This window comes from Odocoileus virginianus, chromosome 11, assembly GCF_023699985.2.
Source record: "Odocoileus virginianus isolate 20LAN1187 ecotype Illinois chromosome 11, Ovbor_1.2, whole genome shotgun sequence".
Classification (NCBI taxonomy): domain Eukaryota; kingdom Metazoa; phylum Chordata; class Mammalia; order Artiodactyla; family Cervidae; genus Odocoileus; species Odocoileus virginianus.
The window spans coordinates 21,298,694-21,317,853 of record NC_069684.1 but is presented as its reverse complement, the minus strand read 5'-3'; the positions used below and the strand labels follow the sequence as shown (position 1 = coordinate 21,317,853).

Genomic DNA, 19,160 nt, shown 5'->3' with positions numbered 1-19,160 from the left:
TGTTGGTGAAGAATGCAGTGTCCCTGCTCTCATGGCATTTGCAGGGGAGCCGTCTCTGAACAAGTCAACGATAAACAAACAGAATCCATTTTGATACTGATCATGGCTGTGGATCACCTCAAAGCAGTATGATATGACAGAGAGGGGCTGGGTGGTGCTTTTAAGGGGAGTCACGGAAGACCTCTTTGAGGAGGTATCATAAGAACTGAAATCTAAATCTTAAGAAAGGGAGCCAACCATAGAGAAGTCCTGTCCTTGATGGGAGAGTTCTAGAAAGGACAGATCTACATTGTGAAGAGGGAAAGAGGTGGGCACATCATTGGGAGGTTTGGAGAGCCAGTTGTTGGAAGATCTTCATAAGAGGCTGAAAACGAGATTGGATATCGAAGACTCTGAGCGCTTCTGTAGGCTTTTGAATGAGGGAATGAGGTGGTACTTGGGAGGGATGAGTGCAAATTTGATGTCAGACCTTTCTGATGCTGAAACATCAGACACCCAGCTCCAGGCCTTGCTGGTCATCCCAAAGTGGTACAGTAGGGTTTCCATCATTCAGAGGACCTGGGGCTTTTATCTGCCTCATCAACTTCCCTATTAGTCAGCCTCCTGGCACCCTCAGGGAAGCAGCAGTGTGTGGCTTCCTGTGACTCTTGTTTCATTTCTCTTTCCTCTCCCACAGGTCCTTGCCCTACTGGTGGAACCGTATCCAGTCCCTCCTCTACTGTGGGGAGAGCACCTTCCCCGGCACCTTCCTGGAACAGAGCCACAGCTGCACCTGCCCCTACGACCAGTCTTCCTGCCAGGGCCCCATCCCCTGTGCCTTGGGCGAAGGGCCCGCCTGTGCCCACTGCGCCCCGGACAACAGCACCCGCTGCGGGAGCTGCAACCCGGGCTATGTGCTCGCCCAGGGGTTGTGCCGCCCTGAGGTGGCCGAGTCCCTGGAGAACTTTCTGGGGCTGGAGACGGACCTGCAGGACCTGGAGCTGAAGTACCTGCTGCAGAAGCGGGACAGCCGCATCGAGGTGCACTCCATCTTCATCAGCAACGACATGCGTCTGGGCAGCTGGTTCGACCCGTCCTGGAGGAAGCGCATGCTGCTCACCCTCAAGAGCAACAAGTACAAGCCTGGCCTGGTGCACGTGATGCTGGCCCTGTCCCTGCAGATCTGCCTCACCAAGAACAGCACCTTGGAGCCTGTCATGGCCATCTACGTCAACCCCTTCGGGGGCAGCCACTCTGAGAGCTGGTTCATGCCCGTGAGTGAGGGCAGCTTCCCCGACTGGGAGAGGACTAATGTGGACGCAGCCGCCCAGTGCCAAAACTGGACTATCACCTTGGGCAACAGGTGGAAGACCTTCTTTGAGACGGTCCACGTTTACCTACGGAGCCGAATCAAGTCCCTGGACGACAACTCCAATGAGACAATCTACTACGAGCCCCTGGAGATGACCGATCCCTCCAAGAACTTGGGCTACATGAAAATCAACACCTTGCAGGTCTTTGGTTACAGCCTGCCCTTTGACCCGGATGCCATCCGGGACTTAATTCTCCAGTTAGACTACCCATACACGCAAGGTTCCCAGGACTCTGCCCTCTTGCAGCTCATCGAGCTTAGGGACCGGGTCAACCAGCTTTCTCCACCTGGCAAGGTCCGGCTTGACCTTTTCTCCTGCTTGCTCCGGCATCGGCTCAAGCTGGCCAACAATGAGGTGGGCAGGATCCAGTCTTCTCTGAGGGCTTTCAACTCCAAGCTGCCAAACCCTGTGGAATACGAGACCGGCAAACTCTGTAGCTAATGGGGGACCCACTCCAGTGCCGGGCAGGGAAGGGACCCACGAATCCAGGGTGTGGAGATCATCCAAGCCCTCACCTTAGTGCCAACAGGGTGCTTCCTGAAGACTGTCAGCACCCAGCAGATGGGACCTCGGGGCTTGGACTGAGGCAGGCGGGAGAGAGAGAAACAGCCACTATACACACGCACAGTGCACGTGCCCACACACACACACTCGCACCAGGAGGCGACCACTCAGCAGCCCTGAAGCTGTAAAGTCGGTGCTTTCTCAAATGAATGCAGTTGAAGGAGAGGGGCCAAGGGAGAGATCCAGTAAAAGAACCAGCCAAACCCAGCAACACACAAATCCTTGAAAGGGATTCTTACCATTTAAGAGAGCAAGACGGAACAACACCGGGAGGGGTAGGAACACTGCCTCCCCCTCTGTGGGGTCACTTTTGTATTCTTTTTAACCAGATTTCTTAAAATGGCGCTGTTTCACGATTCCCCCACGTTGGTTCTTTCTTTTTTGTACGCTGCCTCCACTGAGCTCTCCAGACACGGACTGCTCCTCCAGCGGCTCCCCTGGGAAGCAGGCAACACCCAGAGGGCCGCCCAGGGCGGGCAGGCAGCTGTTTCCCACCTGCTCCCTTAGCTCCTCTGCCTCCTCGACCTCCCCAGTTTCAGGGCCTGGCTGTCTCCATGTTCTGCTCATGGTCCAGCCAGAGCGCCTCTTCCAACAGCATCTGTTTTGTCCAAGAAAGCAGCTCTGTCAAGTTAGAGACCATGTATAGGGAAATGTTGTTGTTTTTTTTTTTTTTTTTAAGAAAAAAGAAAAAACAAAAATATTTATTTTGTGATTGTTTTTCTTGTCAATCAGCTCCAGCCACATGAACCTATGAGGTAAAACTGACCTGGTTTAATACATATATTTTTTTAAAAAGACCTTTTTTAGGGGGAAAATGAGAGCGAAAAGAAGAAAAGGATAGTTTCCTGGGCTGCTTGGATTGTTAAAAATTGCTCTGTGTGTGACATGTGGGTGTCCCATGGATGGAGGATATTGCTGCTAGGAGGCTGGGTGATTAGTGAACACACAGGTGAAGGCATGTCTGGCTTGACTGTGTGTGTGAGAGAGAGACAGAGAGAGAGGTTGAGATGGAGATTCGATAAAGGATGGAGTGAGGCAGAACTCTGCCAGAGAATTATCTGGCTCATCCCACACCTTTTATCCCAGGTGCGGGGGCTGACACAGGTCCTGGAACCAAGACTACCCACTGTCAGGAGAAGAGTATGAAAGCTCTTACTTTTCAGGAAAACTGCAGCCATTGGTCTAGGGTAGATGCCTGCTGGGGGCGGGGGAGCTCCCCTTTGGCCACCATGCTGCGGACATCAGGAGAATTTTCCATGCTCTGCATCTTATGGTCTGGGATCTCCCTTTGCTAAAATCAGGAACCATGCAGCTATGGCCTTGGTTTTCTCCCTTCTGTCTGATGACTACTTCCCCAGCCTAAAAAGCAGGTTTGACATAAGCCACACAGAATAATTCATCATTCTCCCTTAGTGCCTCCCTCAGGTGGTATGAGAAGCATTTCATAGCAAATCTTTTGGAGAACCAATTCCCTGTCTATTCTCCACATGATCCAAGTACAATGCGTAGGCATGACAACCCCCATTTTATTCAGGCAAAAGTCACCAGGTACATACTAAGTACCTCATTCCCTACCTCTGGTACATCTTGGTTGGTACAAAATGAACTGGGAGACAGAAAGGATGGTCATGTCTCTCTGCCCAGGGCCATCTACATTTATTATTGTATAGAGAGAAGAATTCAGCATTCTATTACTGTACCATCAATCCAAGAAGACCTGAAATCCTTGGTAGACATAAGCAGCCTAGGGCATTTCTTTCTTTACAACTCCCCTAAAGGCTTTTAGTGTAGAAATCTGGAGTGATGGAATGATATGGGGACTAATGCAGGTATTGGGTGCCTATTAATGCTTCAATCACTGCTTGCTTCAGGGAGTTTGTATCAAGTTCCTCTTCTGTGGAACATGGAACCAGCAGATGTCATTTTCATCAGTGGGGGTGTTGATGTGCCAGAGCAGTGTGCTTTTGTTGAGAAAGGGATTGCAACTGGTGGTGAGGCTCTGATAGCCTTCCTGGATGGGGTTTGAGAGGTGTAAGGCAGATAGGAGAGTCTGGTTGTCTACATGCCATAGGAATGGGTGGGCAGAGGGTTTCACCCACAAATGAAAGGCACATCGTGGATAGCAATGTTCAGAGTGTGGAGGACAGCAATCGAGAAAATGTTGTGCACAAAATTAGCAGTTGGATCCTCAGTAGCATGAAGGTCATTGTCCCAGTGGGAACTGAGTCAGTACACGAGGGCTCATGTCCCACCTGAGCCAGTGTCCCAGCTGAGGGTAGGGGAGACTTCAGCTCTCAGTCTCTGAATTGGAGAGCGGACCAGGGAAGAGCCCACCTACAGGGTTATTAGGAAGGATGCTCCATCTCCTTATCTCAGACTCCTTGTCTTAGGAAAGCTCTGGGAAGATTCTGGTGTGACATGGTTTTAAAAATAGATGCATTCAGTTACAAAAATTTTCACATCTTGCCTGCTTCAAGGTTTAAACCATGAAGCTGAGTGTATCAACTCCATCTAAAAGTAGTATTTGTTTTAGTTGTTTGGTTGCTAAGTTGTGTTTGACTCTTATGTGACCCCATGGACTGTAGCCCACCAGGTTCCACTGTCCATGGGACTTACCAGGCAAGAATACTACAGTGGATTGCTATTTCCTCCTCCAGGAGATCTTCCCGACTCAGGGATTGAACTTGCATCTCCTGCATTGGGAGGCGTACTCTTTACCACTGAGCCACCAGGGAAGCCCAAACGTACTATTACAGGTTGGTAAGCATTTAGGAGTGTCCATCTGAGCCAAGAAGTAAGCACCATATTGATAGAAGTCCTAAAAGCCATTACTGATTATAGTTGTAGACAATTTTATATTTGACCTACTCAGCTGTTATCTGTGATGGATGCCTGATGCCTCTGTTCTGAGACAGTGATGGGGTACCTGGTATAGAAGAGCTTGGATCAAAGCAGCAGACCAAAGACTCAGCTTCTAGAAGGCAGGTGGGAAGAAGAGGGAGAGTAAAGGATGTGTAGGTTTTCTTACAAGACTTTTAAAGGCTTGACTTCAGTATGTGTTTCTCAGAGAGCTAGGCTGAAAAATGCCATAATAAGGAAAGGCCATCCCCAAATGTTTGCCTGAAGAGTCTACAATAATCAGAGGATGTGACTTACCTAGTCTCAGACACAGTTGCAAATAAAGAATTGTCATTAATTAATCAGTACTAGGTTGTCAATGCTGGTGAACTCATTGTGGAATTAAAAGTCAAATCACAATTCAGTTAGTGGATATAACAATTGGAAATTCAAGTGTTAATTGTAACCCCTGAAGAACTAATACATCAAATGCTAATCTGCCCTAATACTTGAGACTAATACCACTAATACTAAATTATATATTTAACATCTTCTGCTGATAATATAATGCATACTCATGCATCCATAGCCAAAAAACAGAAATGAAGATTGCTTCTAATACTGGGTATCAGATATAGTTCAGATCTGGTTCCTGATAGGAAATATGAAAACAGTGAAATTTTTCTAAATTTCACTAAATATGAAAACTGTGATCATGATGGGCAGAACTGCCTTGAGTGGCCAGAAGACATTGCCTACGTGGTGTCTTGCCCAAAAATAGCACTTCTAATATCTGTAATTTCATCATGTAAGTTTATTCTCTTACATACAAAAGAGACCTTTTTGCTATTATGTTTTGTCTAAAAATAAAATATGCTGAGGAAGAAATAGTCAAGTTTAGCTCAGTGGCAAACTAGAGGGTTAGATTTTTGGAACTGGAAGTTTTTTAGAGGTCATCCAGTCTATTGATTTCTGACATGAGGAAGAGGTGACAGAACTTTCCCAAGGTTGTATCTATTAACAGGACTAGGAATAGCAGTCGAATCTGCTTTCTCTACCTCTCTCTCTGCCAGTAAATGACATCTGCATCTTGGGAGATGACAAGGACCCAGTTCAGGGCTTGGAAGTATGAGGATGGAGAAGCAAAGACCATTTTCCAGAAAGCAGAAGAGGACTACTGAAGAGGCAAGAATGGGACTTCCCTGGTGGCCCAGTGGTTAAGAATTTGTCTTGTAATGCAGAGAACGTGGGTTTGATCCCTGGTCAGGAAACTAAGGCCCCACATGCCACAGGGCTACTAAGCCCATGCACTGCAACTAGAGAAACCCCTGTACCCTACAGTGAAGACCCAGCACAGACAGAATAAGTAAAGAAGTGAAAGAATCCTTACATCTTTCCCGGGGATTGTTTCTAGCAAAAATAAGCAGTGGCTATAACAAGTGAGAGAGAAAAGACTGAAGTTTCTCCCCTGGGAAGCTCTAAACACAGAGCAGACATGTTTCCATCTGAGATGGAGGGGTGAACTTTCTAGTTTCCTGATGACTCTATCAGCTCAGTGGTTTTTAATTACAGCATCCTGTCACTAATTAGACTTTGAATATCTTTACAAATCTGATAGTTTCTGTAAAACATCTTCCATGTAAAGGTTAAAGGCATCTGGGTACCACTAACCTCCAAAGGCCTTAAACTATATAATCACCATGGCAACACTCTGCTGTACACCAAGAGTCCTTGCTTCTTGCAGAGGAAGAGCAAGAGACTGTGGACCGAAGGGGCCATCCAAGACACAAAACTAAGGCCTGCACTCCAGATCTGGAGAGATAAGATGGGGAAATTCAGGTGGCATGACTAGGCTGAAGACACATACCTTTCTTCTGGTTTCTTATTCTGGTTCTGCCACCAGCCAGTTCTGTAACTGTGGACAAGTCACTCCACCTCTCTGGGAGTTTGTGTCCCTGTGGATGAGGGAGTTGGGTGTGCTCTGGGGCTACTGGGGAAAACTTCTAGGGCTAGCCTTTTACGACATTCAAAGCAGGGTGATACAGAAGACACATAAGCCATCCATCAGACAGACCTGGATTCCCATGTTGGCTCCACACTTATATTTAAGTGACCTTAATTCTTAGTTTGCTCCCTTATCTGTAACCAACAGCTTCATCCCTACCTCCTTAAGGTTTTTTTTTTTTTTCTCTTTCTGAACACTCACTTCTCAGCATACTTTCATTCCATACTCTCCAACATCCAGGATATTTGTGTACCTTCAGTTCTCTAAAACTCAAGTCCATTACTTCTCTCCCTCTCTCCTTTCTTTCCTCCTCCTTTTATATATTCGTCTGGGTCATGAAGAATCACACAATATAAAGTGAGGGATGGGGATGCATGAATCAATCACAGTGGTGCATTCCCTAGTAGAGACGTGCAGTCTTGATGGAGCACAGGAAGGGAGCAAATCCCTTCCTGGATGACACATGGGTGACATCTGTTATGAACCTTCTTATAACTATGGAAGCAATACTCCAGGTCTCCGGATGATCTACATAGTTATGAGGCAAAGACTGAGCACCTAACGTGTACCTCCCCTCTCAGAGGGCAGAGAAGAGCAACGACAGAAGCAGAGCCTCACTGGAGGCTCACACTTCATCTCGCTGCTGCCCTTATTTGCAGCTCCTGAGCCCCATGTCAGCAGCTTGTTACGCACTCCAAGACACTCACAGCACTGCCCTGGGAGATCTGTTTGGTGGAGGAGATGCCTCCTCCCCTGGAGAGTGGAGAGTGCTAAAATCAAGGCTCCCCGACTTTAAAGTGTGTATGATTCACCTGTAATTTGAACTCAGCTGGTCTGTAAGCGCCCAGATTCTGTGCTTCTAAGAAGCTCCCAGGTGCTGCTGCTGAGCTGAAGATCACCCTTGGAGGAGCACTCTTTTAGAAAGGATGTCTGTCATCCTCCTGCAGTGCTCAGAACTCAAAAAAAAAAAAAAAAAAAGCCTCCAAGAAAGAACAGGGGCTAAGGAAGCAAAGGGTCAATGGTGTGATGACCTTGCTTATGAAAATCTTGGAGCTCCCTTAGCCTTTAATCTCTCAACTGGTTAGGAGGCAGATGCCTGACCTATATATACTGGTAGTCTAAGGGAAAAAAAAATAAGAGAGAAAGGAGAAAGGAAACTTAACTAAATCAAAATCCTGTGGGCTGAGAGCTAGCCTGCTTGTGAATGTATTTACAGGTAAGCAGCCTCACAGACTGGCTGAATCATGCTGGCTGAGTAAAAGGCTTTCCCCCCCAAGCCTATCAGAGTAAATCTGTTCAGAAGTGGGATAGGGAGTACCTGTCACTCTACAGAAATATACATCAGATGAGATGATTAAATCCGCAGCAGCAATGTGCAAGCACCCAGAGGCCCCAGACGTTAGACTGCTAAGGTGCCATGCCACCTCCAGGCACCTAATCTAAGAAATAAAATGAATTATTTCTGCTTTTCAATTCTGTCCTCCTCTCCTCCAGTCTGTGTGATTACTGCCCTTGCATCATTAATAAAAACAGCCACCAGGATTTATGTAGGGTCATTCTTCCAAGGATCTCAAACTTGGAGGAATGCATAAATCAGTGTTATTTATTGAGCATTTTCAGATAGGAGAAGTGGGGAGTTAAAAACACCCATGTATTTAGTATGTACATTCCCTTAATTCAAAAATTTTGCAGATGAATTATAGAATGAAATGTGGAAGAGGCTATACAGCTAAGTGAAAGCAGAAGCTGGACTTAGCATGCTTCCAGCAGTCAGGCTGCTTTGGTTCAAATCCCATCCCTGTCATTTACAATTGTGAAGGGCGGAATATGTCATTTCATCTGTTTTAGCCTCAGTCTGCACATCTGTAAAAGAGGGGCAATAACTGTGTGTATATCATAGGATGTTGTGATGGTCAAATAAGTGTGTAAATTCTATAAAGGGTAGAGTAAGCTCACAGCACAAATTGCATTAGATGTGCATTATCATTTAGTTGCTAAGTCATGTCCTACTCTTTGCAACTCCATGGACCATAGCCCCCCAGGCTCCTCTGTCCATGAGATTTTTCAGGCAAGAATACTGGAGTGGGTTGCCATTTCCTCCTCCAGGGGATCTTCCTAACCCAGGGATCGAACCTATGTCTTCTGTAAGTTCTGCATTGCAGACGGATTCTTTACCTGCTGAGCCATCAGGGAAACCCAAGCCCACAGCACATATTGCATTAGACAGTTTCCATGTTTAGAGGAAAGAAAAGGAAAGGGAAGCAAAGGAAAGGTAAAAGAAATATTCATACTACTCACAGACACTTTGTCCTCAAAACAGAGAAATTTATCATCTGGGGCCCTTACATCAGGGTCACTGGCTAATATAATAGAAAGGTCTTCAATGACAGTTTTGTGGCAGACATAGATAAGTCATTCAAACATATTTCTTAGATAAATCCTCTAAAAAAAAGCAGAGAATATAATATTATAACATCACTTATCACCAAAATGCCTGTGCTGACTAGGTTACATGGCCCAGGTACCTTGTTTCTGATGATATAAATTATTAGAATGATAGAGCTTGAAGCATCAGAGAGAATGGCTAGTTAACATTCCCATTAGACCATCTCTTTCAAAGAGTACATCTTAAATGCACTTCTATCAATTCCTAGTTGAATTCCGTGATGGAAAACCAGGATATAGTACTACCATAATATTTTTAGATACAGACATGAGGGAGGCAGAGTGTCTCCTCCAGTTATGTTAGAAGTAGAAGACATATGCGGATAGACAGAAAGGTGGGGAAAGTGGTACCTAAGAAGCGATAGCACCATGAGCTTAGGCACGTATTCCTGACACAGTGACAGTCAGCCTGATGTTCACATTCCAGACCCATCCTCCTGCCCTCCATTCTTTTTTTTTTTTTTTTAAAAAACACCAGCTCTGGGACTTCCCTGGTGGTTCAGTGTCTAAGACTCCATGCTCCCAATGCAGGAGGCCTGGGTTTGTTTCCTGGTTGGGGAACTAGATAGATCTCACATGCCACGACTAGAAGATCCTGCATCATGCAATGAAAATCAAAGGTCCCATATGCTGCAACTAAGACCTGGCACAGCCAAATAAATAAATATTAAAATAAAATGCTAGCTTTATTGAGATGTAATTCACATATTATAAATTTCACCTCTCTAAAGTGTACAATTCAGTAGCTCTTATTCAAAAATTTGTGTATCAAGCACCACTCTCTAATTCCAGAACATTCACCTGAGCCAAGAAAGCAATCATGTAACTGTCAGCAGTCACTCTGCATTCCTCCCTGAACCTCAACCCTTGACGACGACCAATCTCTCTTCTGTTTCAGTGGATTTGCCTATTTTGAACATTTCATATAAATGGAATCATATAATATGTATGATTTTCTTTTCACTTGCTTGAGAGAAACCTTTGAAGCACACACTTTAAAATTTTGATGAAGTCCAATTTGATTTTTCTTTTGTTGCTTTGGCATCGTATCTAAAACTCTACTGCCTAATCTAAGGTCATATAGATTTATACCTGTGTTTTCTTTTAAGACTCTTATAGCTATTACATTTAGACTTCTGATCCATTTTGAGTTAATGTTTGTATATAGTTTGAGATGGGAGTCCAACTTTATACTTTTATATGTGTGTATCCAGTTGTCCCAAAATTTGTTGAAAAGACTTTTCCCCCCATGGAATTGTCTTAGCACGTGTGCTAAAAATTTATTTATTGACCGTATATGTATATCTCAATTCTATTTGATTGATCTCTATGTCTATCCTAATGCCAGTACCACACTGCATTCATTACTGTAACTTTGTACTGAGTTTGGAAATCAGGAAATGTGTGACCTCCAACTTTTTCTTTGTCAATATATTATGACTATTCTGGGTTTTTTTGAAGTTCACCTTGTCATTTTCTATAAAAAATACAGCTGAAATTTGATAGGAATTGTGGTGAATCTGTAAATCAATTTGCCCAGTATTGCCATCTTAACAACATTAAATCTTCTGGTCTATAAATATGGAACGTCTTTCCATTTAAATTTTTAATTTAATGATATTTTATAGTTTTGGTCTTAAATTCTCACACTTCTGCTAAATTTATTCCTAAATATTTTATTCTTTTTGATGCTATTATAGATGGGTTTGCTTCCTTAATTTTGTTTTTGGATTGTTCAGTGTTTGTACCATATATAGAACTAAGATAGATTTCCATATATTGATCTTACAACCTGAAACCTTGCTGAACTAATAAGTTAACTAATTTTTTGTGGGTTCTTCAGAATTTTCTATTTACAAAGGCATATCATCTTCAAACGTACTCTTACTATGCCCCTCATTTTTAATGATTCTTCTTCAGCCAATGCATTCTTGCTTTTCCTGTCAAGATGCATTCTTGTTCTTGTTGCCTCCTGTGAAGGCAAAATAATTTTTTCTTTATGATCCTACTGGGAGCACCTGAGAAAATTGTTTTACTGCAGAGTCAGATTGGTCTATAGAAAAATATATCACTCTTAGCACTATTTGTGAGCACACAAATGCATCCAAAGGGCTTCCCAGGTGGCTCAGTGGTAAAGAATCTGCCTGCCAATGCAGGAAACGCAGGTTCAATCCCTGGGTCAGGAAGATCCCTTGGAGGAAGAAATGGCAACCCACTTCAGTATCCTTGTCTGAAGAATCCTATGGACAGAGGAGCCTGGTGGGCTTCAGTCTGTGAGGTTGCAAAGAGTCAGACACAACTGAGCAATTGAGCACACCTACACAAATGCATCCAAAAGCTAACATGATGAAAGAGTGAGAATAATCAATATTCTTAGCCCATCTTCAAAGTTCTGAGCTGCCTCCAAGAACCATTCAACAGCAGTAGTGACCAGATCAGCATGGGAAACCACACACACAGCCTCCATACTTATTCCCATGACTATTTAGTTCATGCAGCCATTGTGCCAGTGCTAGAGTGACAAATGACAGATATTGGCTTTGACCAGCTGACCAACTCATATGTCTAAATGTTTAGTATCTCTTCCATAGTAGAAGCTCTCTGCTGAGCATTAATACATAGTTCAAAAACCTTCACACTTCCTGTTCACTTCTACAGATCCATCCACACACCTGTTTTCTAGACTTCTTTGTCTCTGATCTATCTTTCTCCTTCTAGGACTGTGACCAACCAACCATGCCATTCATGACTACCCATGAGTTTCTCTACATTTTTATCTCAGACCACTTCTCTTTGTACCAAAAGTTGATGACCTATTGACTGCACCTGACATCAAAATTCTCCTCACTAAGAGGATTTGCCCTCATCACGATCTATCACCACCACCCTACAAATTAAGGTTGGCCTTTTAATTTCTCTGTTATCTGGTCATAAAGGCCTTGCATTAGGCCACAGATGTGAGCTATGGAAAGTAGACTAGTGCAACGCTGATGGATGCCACTTGGCTCTGGACACCTACTCAATTGGTTTACTTGTGCTCTCTTAATTTTGCTTGTTCCCAATCTTGGATGTACCACATCCACGTTAGAGTGGACTACTGTGGGACTAGGCAGCTCTGACTGAATCCAGCTCATGACGGATGCTCTGGTCACAGTGTCTCTGGGATCTCATAGCAAGAAGCTCTGTACTGGCTAAAGTCAATTAGCACACCAGAAACCGCTTCCTAAGGCTGACAGTCCTCTGCTGTAGATGGTAGGGGCTCTCTTCGGAACCCTAGAGGTCCACATTGTGATTCTTCTATTTAGGTTTTCCGTAAACTCTACACACTATCTTCACCCACCATAGATGCTGTTAGTCTTATGGGGTCGCCTGGGTCATATGGCTCAAGTGTCAAGACCAATGTACATGGCCTGGCCCTTCTGATGAGTTTTCCTGACTGAGACACTATTCTAATGTCACTCAGTAAACAGGGCAGAAGTCCTGCCAGGGATGGAATACACTCCCTCTAGAACCTGAAAAGGCTACTAACATTTATGCGCTCTTAGTAGTGGGAGATATAATATCTTGTTGTTTAATTTGGAGAGGATGGTCTCGCTTTCTTCAGATCCAAACTTTTGGATACCTAAATAGTTCATTAATGTGCTGGGGTTCTGAGGTTTTAATCTCCACCCTCCAGCGCACATCTGATTTGCCAAGGCTTCCAACATACCTGCTATTTCTTGCTCATCTGGTCTGCTTAGCATGGCACTGTCAATATAATGGGCCAACATGATCCCTACCAGCAATATTATAACACAGAGAGTCAAAGTATTAATATAAAGTGACACAAGACCATAACTGTATACTTCTGACTGTCTCACATAAATATGAACTGTATCTGGTCCTCTTCCTATAGGGATAGAAAAGAATGCACACATCAGATCAATGGCCACTTAGTATGTGTTGGAGGCTATATTAATCTGCTTTACTAAAATCACATCTGGGGCAGCAGCTGCAGTTGGAGCCACTACATGATCTACATCATTCAGTTGCAATTCATTCTCTTTTTGTGTGGGACATTCTATTGAATTAAATGGGGATTTGTCACAGACCGTCACCTTTGTATTCCTTATCTCTTTTAATATAACACTAATGTTTACTATTCTCCCCAGGTTGCAATATCATTGTTTTATTTATTATCTTGGCTTGACTAGAAGTTGCAGAGACTTCCGTCCAGGTTTTACTACTATATTTCATTGTTGTTCACTCACTCAGTTGTGTCCGACCCCATGGACTGCAGCATGCCAGGCTTCCCTGTCCTTCACCATCTCCTGGAGCTTGTTCAAACTCATATCCATTGAGTTGGTGATGCTATCCAGCCATCTCGTACTGTGTCATCTCCTTCTCCTCCTGCCTTCGCTCTTTTCCCTATATTTCTTACTCTATGGATTAAAGAATGAATGCCAAATCCAAGGATTTCTGCCAAATGCCAAGCATGCTAATTTCAATTATACCAGCAGATGACCATCAGGTATACCTTTAAATCCTGTAGACCCACTGTGAGCCAGACTAAGGATTCCAGAATTTCATTTATACTCTGGCACATACAGAATCCTCAAATTGACCTCTGAATTCAACTCTAACAGAAAGGCTCTTTTGCCATATTGAAGACTTTGGGTATTTTTGTCTACCAAATGCTTGTCAATAAGTAAAACAGCTATGGCCCCTGAGAGAAGGACTAGAGGAGGTTTCAACTGAACACAATTGCATGATTTCTTTTCACAGGGATCCAGCATCTCTTTCTGCCTTTGGTGTTCTGGTTCTGAGAACTGACTCCAGTTTGGAAACTTGAGGACTTCTCTGGTAGTACAGTGGATAAAAATCCACCTGCCAGTGCAGTGGACATGGACTTGATCTCTGGACTCAGGGAGATTCCACATCCTGCAGAGTAACTAAACCTATATAACTTAACTACTGAACCCACAATCTAGAGCCCACCAGCTGCTTCAACTACTGAGCCTGCACACCACAACTACTGAAACCCATGTGCTCTAGGACCCACGTGCTCTAGGATCCACAAGCCACAACTACTGAGCCTGCACACCACAACTACTGAAACCCACATGCTCTAGGACCCACGTGCTTTAGGATCCACAAGCCACAACTACTGAGCCTGCACACCACAACTACTGAAACCCATGTGCTCTAGGACCCACGTGCTCTAGGATCCACAAGCCACAACTACTGAGCCTGCACACCACAACTACTGAAACCCACGTGCTCTAGGACTCATGTGCTTTAGGATCCACAAGCCACAACTACTGAGCCTGCACACCACAACTACTGAAACCCACGTGCTCTAGGACCCACGTGCTCTAGGATCCACAAGCCACAACTACTGAGCCTGCACACCACAACTACTGAAACCCACGTGCTCTAGGACCCACGTGCTTTAGGATCCACAAGCCACAACTACTGAGCCTGTGTGCTGCATCTACTGAAGCTCATGTGCCTAAAGCCTGTGCTCTGCAACAAGAGAAGTCACTGCAATGAGAAGCCCGTGCACAGCAATGAGGAGCAGCCACCACTTGCTACAACTAGAGAAAGCCTGCACATGGCACCGAAGACCCAGCACAACCAAAAAAAAAAAAAAAGTTTGGAAATGACAAAATAAACAAGAATTGTAATTTAAGAAGTTGCCTGCACCCCTCCTATCATCCATCCTAGATACCTTTTGTATGTTAACTAAGAAATATCCCCTTTGTCTAATTATCCCCTAACTTTCTTCTGAAAACATCAAGTTCCCATTAATATTTCCATAGCTCTTTGGAAGTTAAATTCCCTCTCCAGCCCAATCCAAAGACCCTTGGATTTTGCCACATAATGTGGTATCTATGAGCATCTTTCATCATTACAATAATTGCAGCTACCTTTCTTCAGAGGGTTTGAGTGTCACAGTGTGAACCTTTATTGTTTGGGGGTCTAGTTAGGCTATTAGGAAGTCCAGCTCTACAGTAGCCTCTCATATCATCAGCCTTGATCTATAGAGAACTGTCATCACTAAGCTGATCTGACTTTCACCAGTGTATTCCTTATTGGTATGACACTTGGAGTATCATTCAGGCCCTCTCATGGAACATATTCAACAGGTGGGCTTCCAACCTTATATAGTATATGAAGTCTCATGTGCCAGCTTCCTTGAAACTTTTGATCTGTTCCTTCAATATACTCCATGGAAATTTTAGCATTTCTACTTCACAATACATGTGCCTAGCCTTTTTCCAGATCCTAAAGTCCTTCTTTAGTGACCAACCTAGACAGCATATTAAAAAGCAGAGACATTACTTTGTCAACAAAGGTCTGTCTAGTCAAGGCTATGGCTTTTCCAGTGGTCATGTATGGATGTGAGAGTTGGACTGTGAAGAAAACTGAGCACTGAAGAATTGATGTTTTTGAACTGTGATGCTGGAGAAGACTCTTGAGAGTCCCTTGGACTGCAAGGAGATCCAACCAGTCCATCCTAAAGGAGACCAGTCCTGGCTGTTCACTGGAAGGACTGATGCTAAAGCTGAAACTCCAAAACTTTGGCCACCTCATGTGAAGAGCTGACTCATTGGAAAAGATCCTGATGCTGGGAGAGATTGGGGGCAGGAGGAGAAGGGGACGACAGAGGATGAGATGACTGGATGGCATCACCGACTCAATGGGCATGAGTTTGAGTAAACTCTGGGAGTCGGTGAAGGACAGGGAGGCCTGGCGTGCTGCGATTCATGGGGTCGCAAAGAGTCGGACACGACTGAGCGACTGAACTGAACTGAACTGAAAGTCCTTCTAGCAATAGGTTGGTAACATCTCTTAAGTCTTTTTTTTTTCCATTTATTTTTATTAGTTGGAGGCTAATTACTTTATAATATTGTAGTGGTTTTTGCCATACATTGACATGAATCAGCCATGGATTTACATGTGTTCCCCCTCCTGATCCCCCCTTCCCGCCTCCCTCCCCATCCGATCCCTCTGGGTCTTCCCAGTGCACCAGCCCTGAGCACTTGTCTCATGCATCCAACCTGGGCTGGTGATCTGTTTCACTCCTGATAGTATACTTGTTTCAGTGCTATTCTCTCAGAACATCCCACCCTCGCCTTCTCCCAGAGTCCCAAAGTCTGTGTAATGATAATCTCTTAGGTCTTTACAAGGGTGTCAAATCATGTAAAAAGAAGACTGTTCCTGTATTGACAAGCTTTGATTATCTAATCTTATGTTCTGTCCTTCTAGATCCAGGACTCTAGGGTTCAATCCCATGCATTTGGTATCAGCTACTACAAGTACCAATTAGCCATACCTTACAGATCCTTTGGAATATGCCCTTTCTCTTCTATAGCAGGCTTAGCACATCTATAGCCTGGTTTACTGAGATTGAATCTTCCTTATTGGATTGGTTGCCAAGAGGGGTGCTGGGAGTGATCCTGAGGCAGGCAAGCATTGCCTTATAAAGTGGTCTCTGCAACATCTTCAAGCAAAGGCAGGGATACTGTCTTCTAACAAGGCAGAGGGGAGGAGGGGACTTCTGAAGGCCCAGCAAGTCAAGGTCTTTACTGTATCTACTTAGCCCATTTCAAGTCTCAGCATCCTTCCCCACTAGGCCCTGTATTTGGCACAGAGACTTACTGAGGCTGAGAATTCAATCCAATCTGAATCTCTGCTACTTTAATGATCAAGTCCTGAGCCTAGGTTTTTATTCTCTTGCTACATACTCTGGTTGTAAGAGACCAGAATTTCTCTAAGTGCCGCTAAGAAGGCCCTCTAGCTTTCATGTTTTGTCTTGAAATGGTGATTAATCATTTGAGCCTGTCATTATTTATCTTTCAAAAATCAATGGTGCTCAGCAACAGCCACCCAATTCCATGGTCCTCATAATTACATTTCCCTTATCCCTTCAATCATGAGAAACACTGTACCAGGGCATGTATCCCCTTCTATGGATAGCCCATATCATTCTACTGCTGGTGATCGTCTTAACAATTGCACAGATATTTCCCTGATTCTAACAACTGTACTGCCACAGCATCTCAGGGGTAAATTCAGCTCTTATCTACTACCAGTGATGGGTTTCTCCTTGCCAGAGATCCAATGACAGGCCTATCTCCAGAACCCATTTTGAAAGTCAGTTTCCTACAACTGCTCTTTGTAACAGTGAATTCCTAGATTAGAAGCTGCATGCAGAAGCTTTAATGGGAGCAGTTCTTGAGGGATACATATATAAGAAAGTGAAGACGGAAAGTTTGAGCAGGAGCAGCAGATGAATTATGATGAGATTGTCCCTGATGGCTCAGACGGGAAAGACTCTGCCTGCTGTGGGGGAGACCTGGGCTCGATCCCTGCATTGGGAGGATCCCCTGGAGAAGGGAATGGCTACCCACTCCAGTATTCTTGGCGGGAGAATTCCATGGACAGAGGAGCCTGGCAGGCTACAGTTCATGGGGTCACAAAGAGTCAGATAGGACTGAGCAACTAACACTTTCACTTTTCAACTGAGACCTAAGCAGACTCTATGAGGAGTTTTGGAGCTTGAATGGCCTTTCAGAGCTGTCCCAAATTGAGGTAAGACAGCCAGGCTTTTAAATCTCTAGGTAGACAGTTATTGGCCACAGGTTACCCAGAAGGAGCTGTGCATGGGAGGAGGCAATTCCGAGTGAGAGGCATAACTGTGATCTGTGAGCAGCCAGCATTTAGTACTCCAAGAAGCAAGGGGATACATCATCAACCCTGAAGAGGGAAACTCCGTGGCACATCACAGCATCTGTTACAATGACATCTCTATTATCAACCAATCAGGACCACTGCCTGCATTTCACAGTATCTTACTAGACTGGCATCTCCACACCCTTGCAGCTATAGTTGTTTATTCTAGACATTCAGAGTGCTTTCTTTCCCCCCAGGATAGGTTTTTAAAGTAAAAAGAAAATACTCTGCTGCTATAGTACCATCACAAAATATCCACTTGGCTGGATCCAAAAGATACTTGGCTGGCAATAGGGGTCCTGGGTGTGATCATTACAGGTATTTTTGCCAGAAGCATTTTTACTGTAAGCATTTCTGCCACAAATATTTTCACCACAACTAATTGGACATAAAGTTATTTAGTTGTAAAAAAAATAAATAAAACATAAAAGAAGATCATAATGAAACATTAAAACTGAGTAACAAAATTAAAAAGACATTTTACAAAATACAAAGTATTTGAATATATTTTAAATGGGTAAAGATTCATGGCAAGATTGTGTAAATAACTGATTTTATTTTGTGGGTTGTCTTCCAAGTCTTTTGTTCCTAGTTTTTATATATGTGTTTGTGTATTTTGTGTGTGTGTATGTGTATATATATATGTATATATATAAACATTTATTTTTTGCTCATTGATTTGTCTCCTCATTCAGCATTGCACTTTTTCTTTTTTGCTTAAATTTCTTCCTTCATTAAGAAGACGTATCAGTTTTCCAATACTAGAATGAATGTTTGTAACCAGCTTTATATTGTGCTGTGAAAGCCTCTGAACTATTATTTGTCCTTAACATCTTGTCAATGAAGGGAACTTCATAGACTCTTCAAAGTTCTATGGGAAATGTAGGCTCAACCCTGTGTCTTCGGGGCCCTTGGTTTCTCTCTCCTCCAACGTAGTGAGTTTCAAAATAAGAAAGCAGTTTGAACTGTGGTATTGGAGAAGACTCGAGAGTCCCTTGGACTGCAAGGAGATCCAACCAGTCCATCCTAAAGGAAATCAGTCCTGAATATTCATTGGAAGGACTGATGCTGAAGCTGAAACTCCAATACTTTGGCCACCTGATGTGAAGAACTGACTCATTTGAAAAGACCCTGATGCTGGGAAAAATTGGAGGTGGGAGGAGAAGGGGACAACAGAGGATGAGATGATGGAATGACATCACTGACTCAATGGACATGAGTTTGAGTAAACTCCAGGA

At 43.9% G+C, this 19,160-nt stretch overlaps 1 protein-coding gene across 4 annotated transcripts in view; it reads left to right on the top strand.

The window, feature by feature from the left end:
* Positions 1-18,596, top strand: part of BRINP2 (BMP/retinoic acid inducible neural specific 2) — a 159,135-nt gene extending 140,539 nt beyond the window's left edge. For all 4 annotated transcript variants that reach the window (XM_070474040.1, XM_070474039.1, XM_020879726.2 and 1 more), the window contains exon 8: positions 677-18,596. In XM_070474040.1, the coding sequence (XP_070330141.1) occupies positions 677-1,793 (1,117 nt within the window). In that variant the 3' untranslated portion in view covers positions 1,794-18,596. The remainder of the gene's footprint in view (positions 1-676) is intronic.
* The last annotated feature ends 564 nt before the right edge of the window (positions 18,597-19,160 follow it).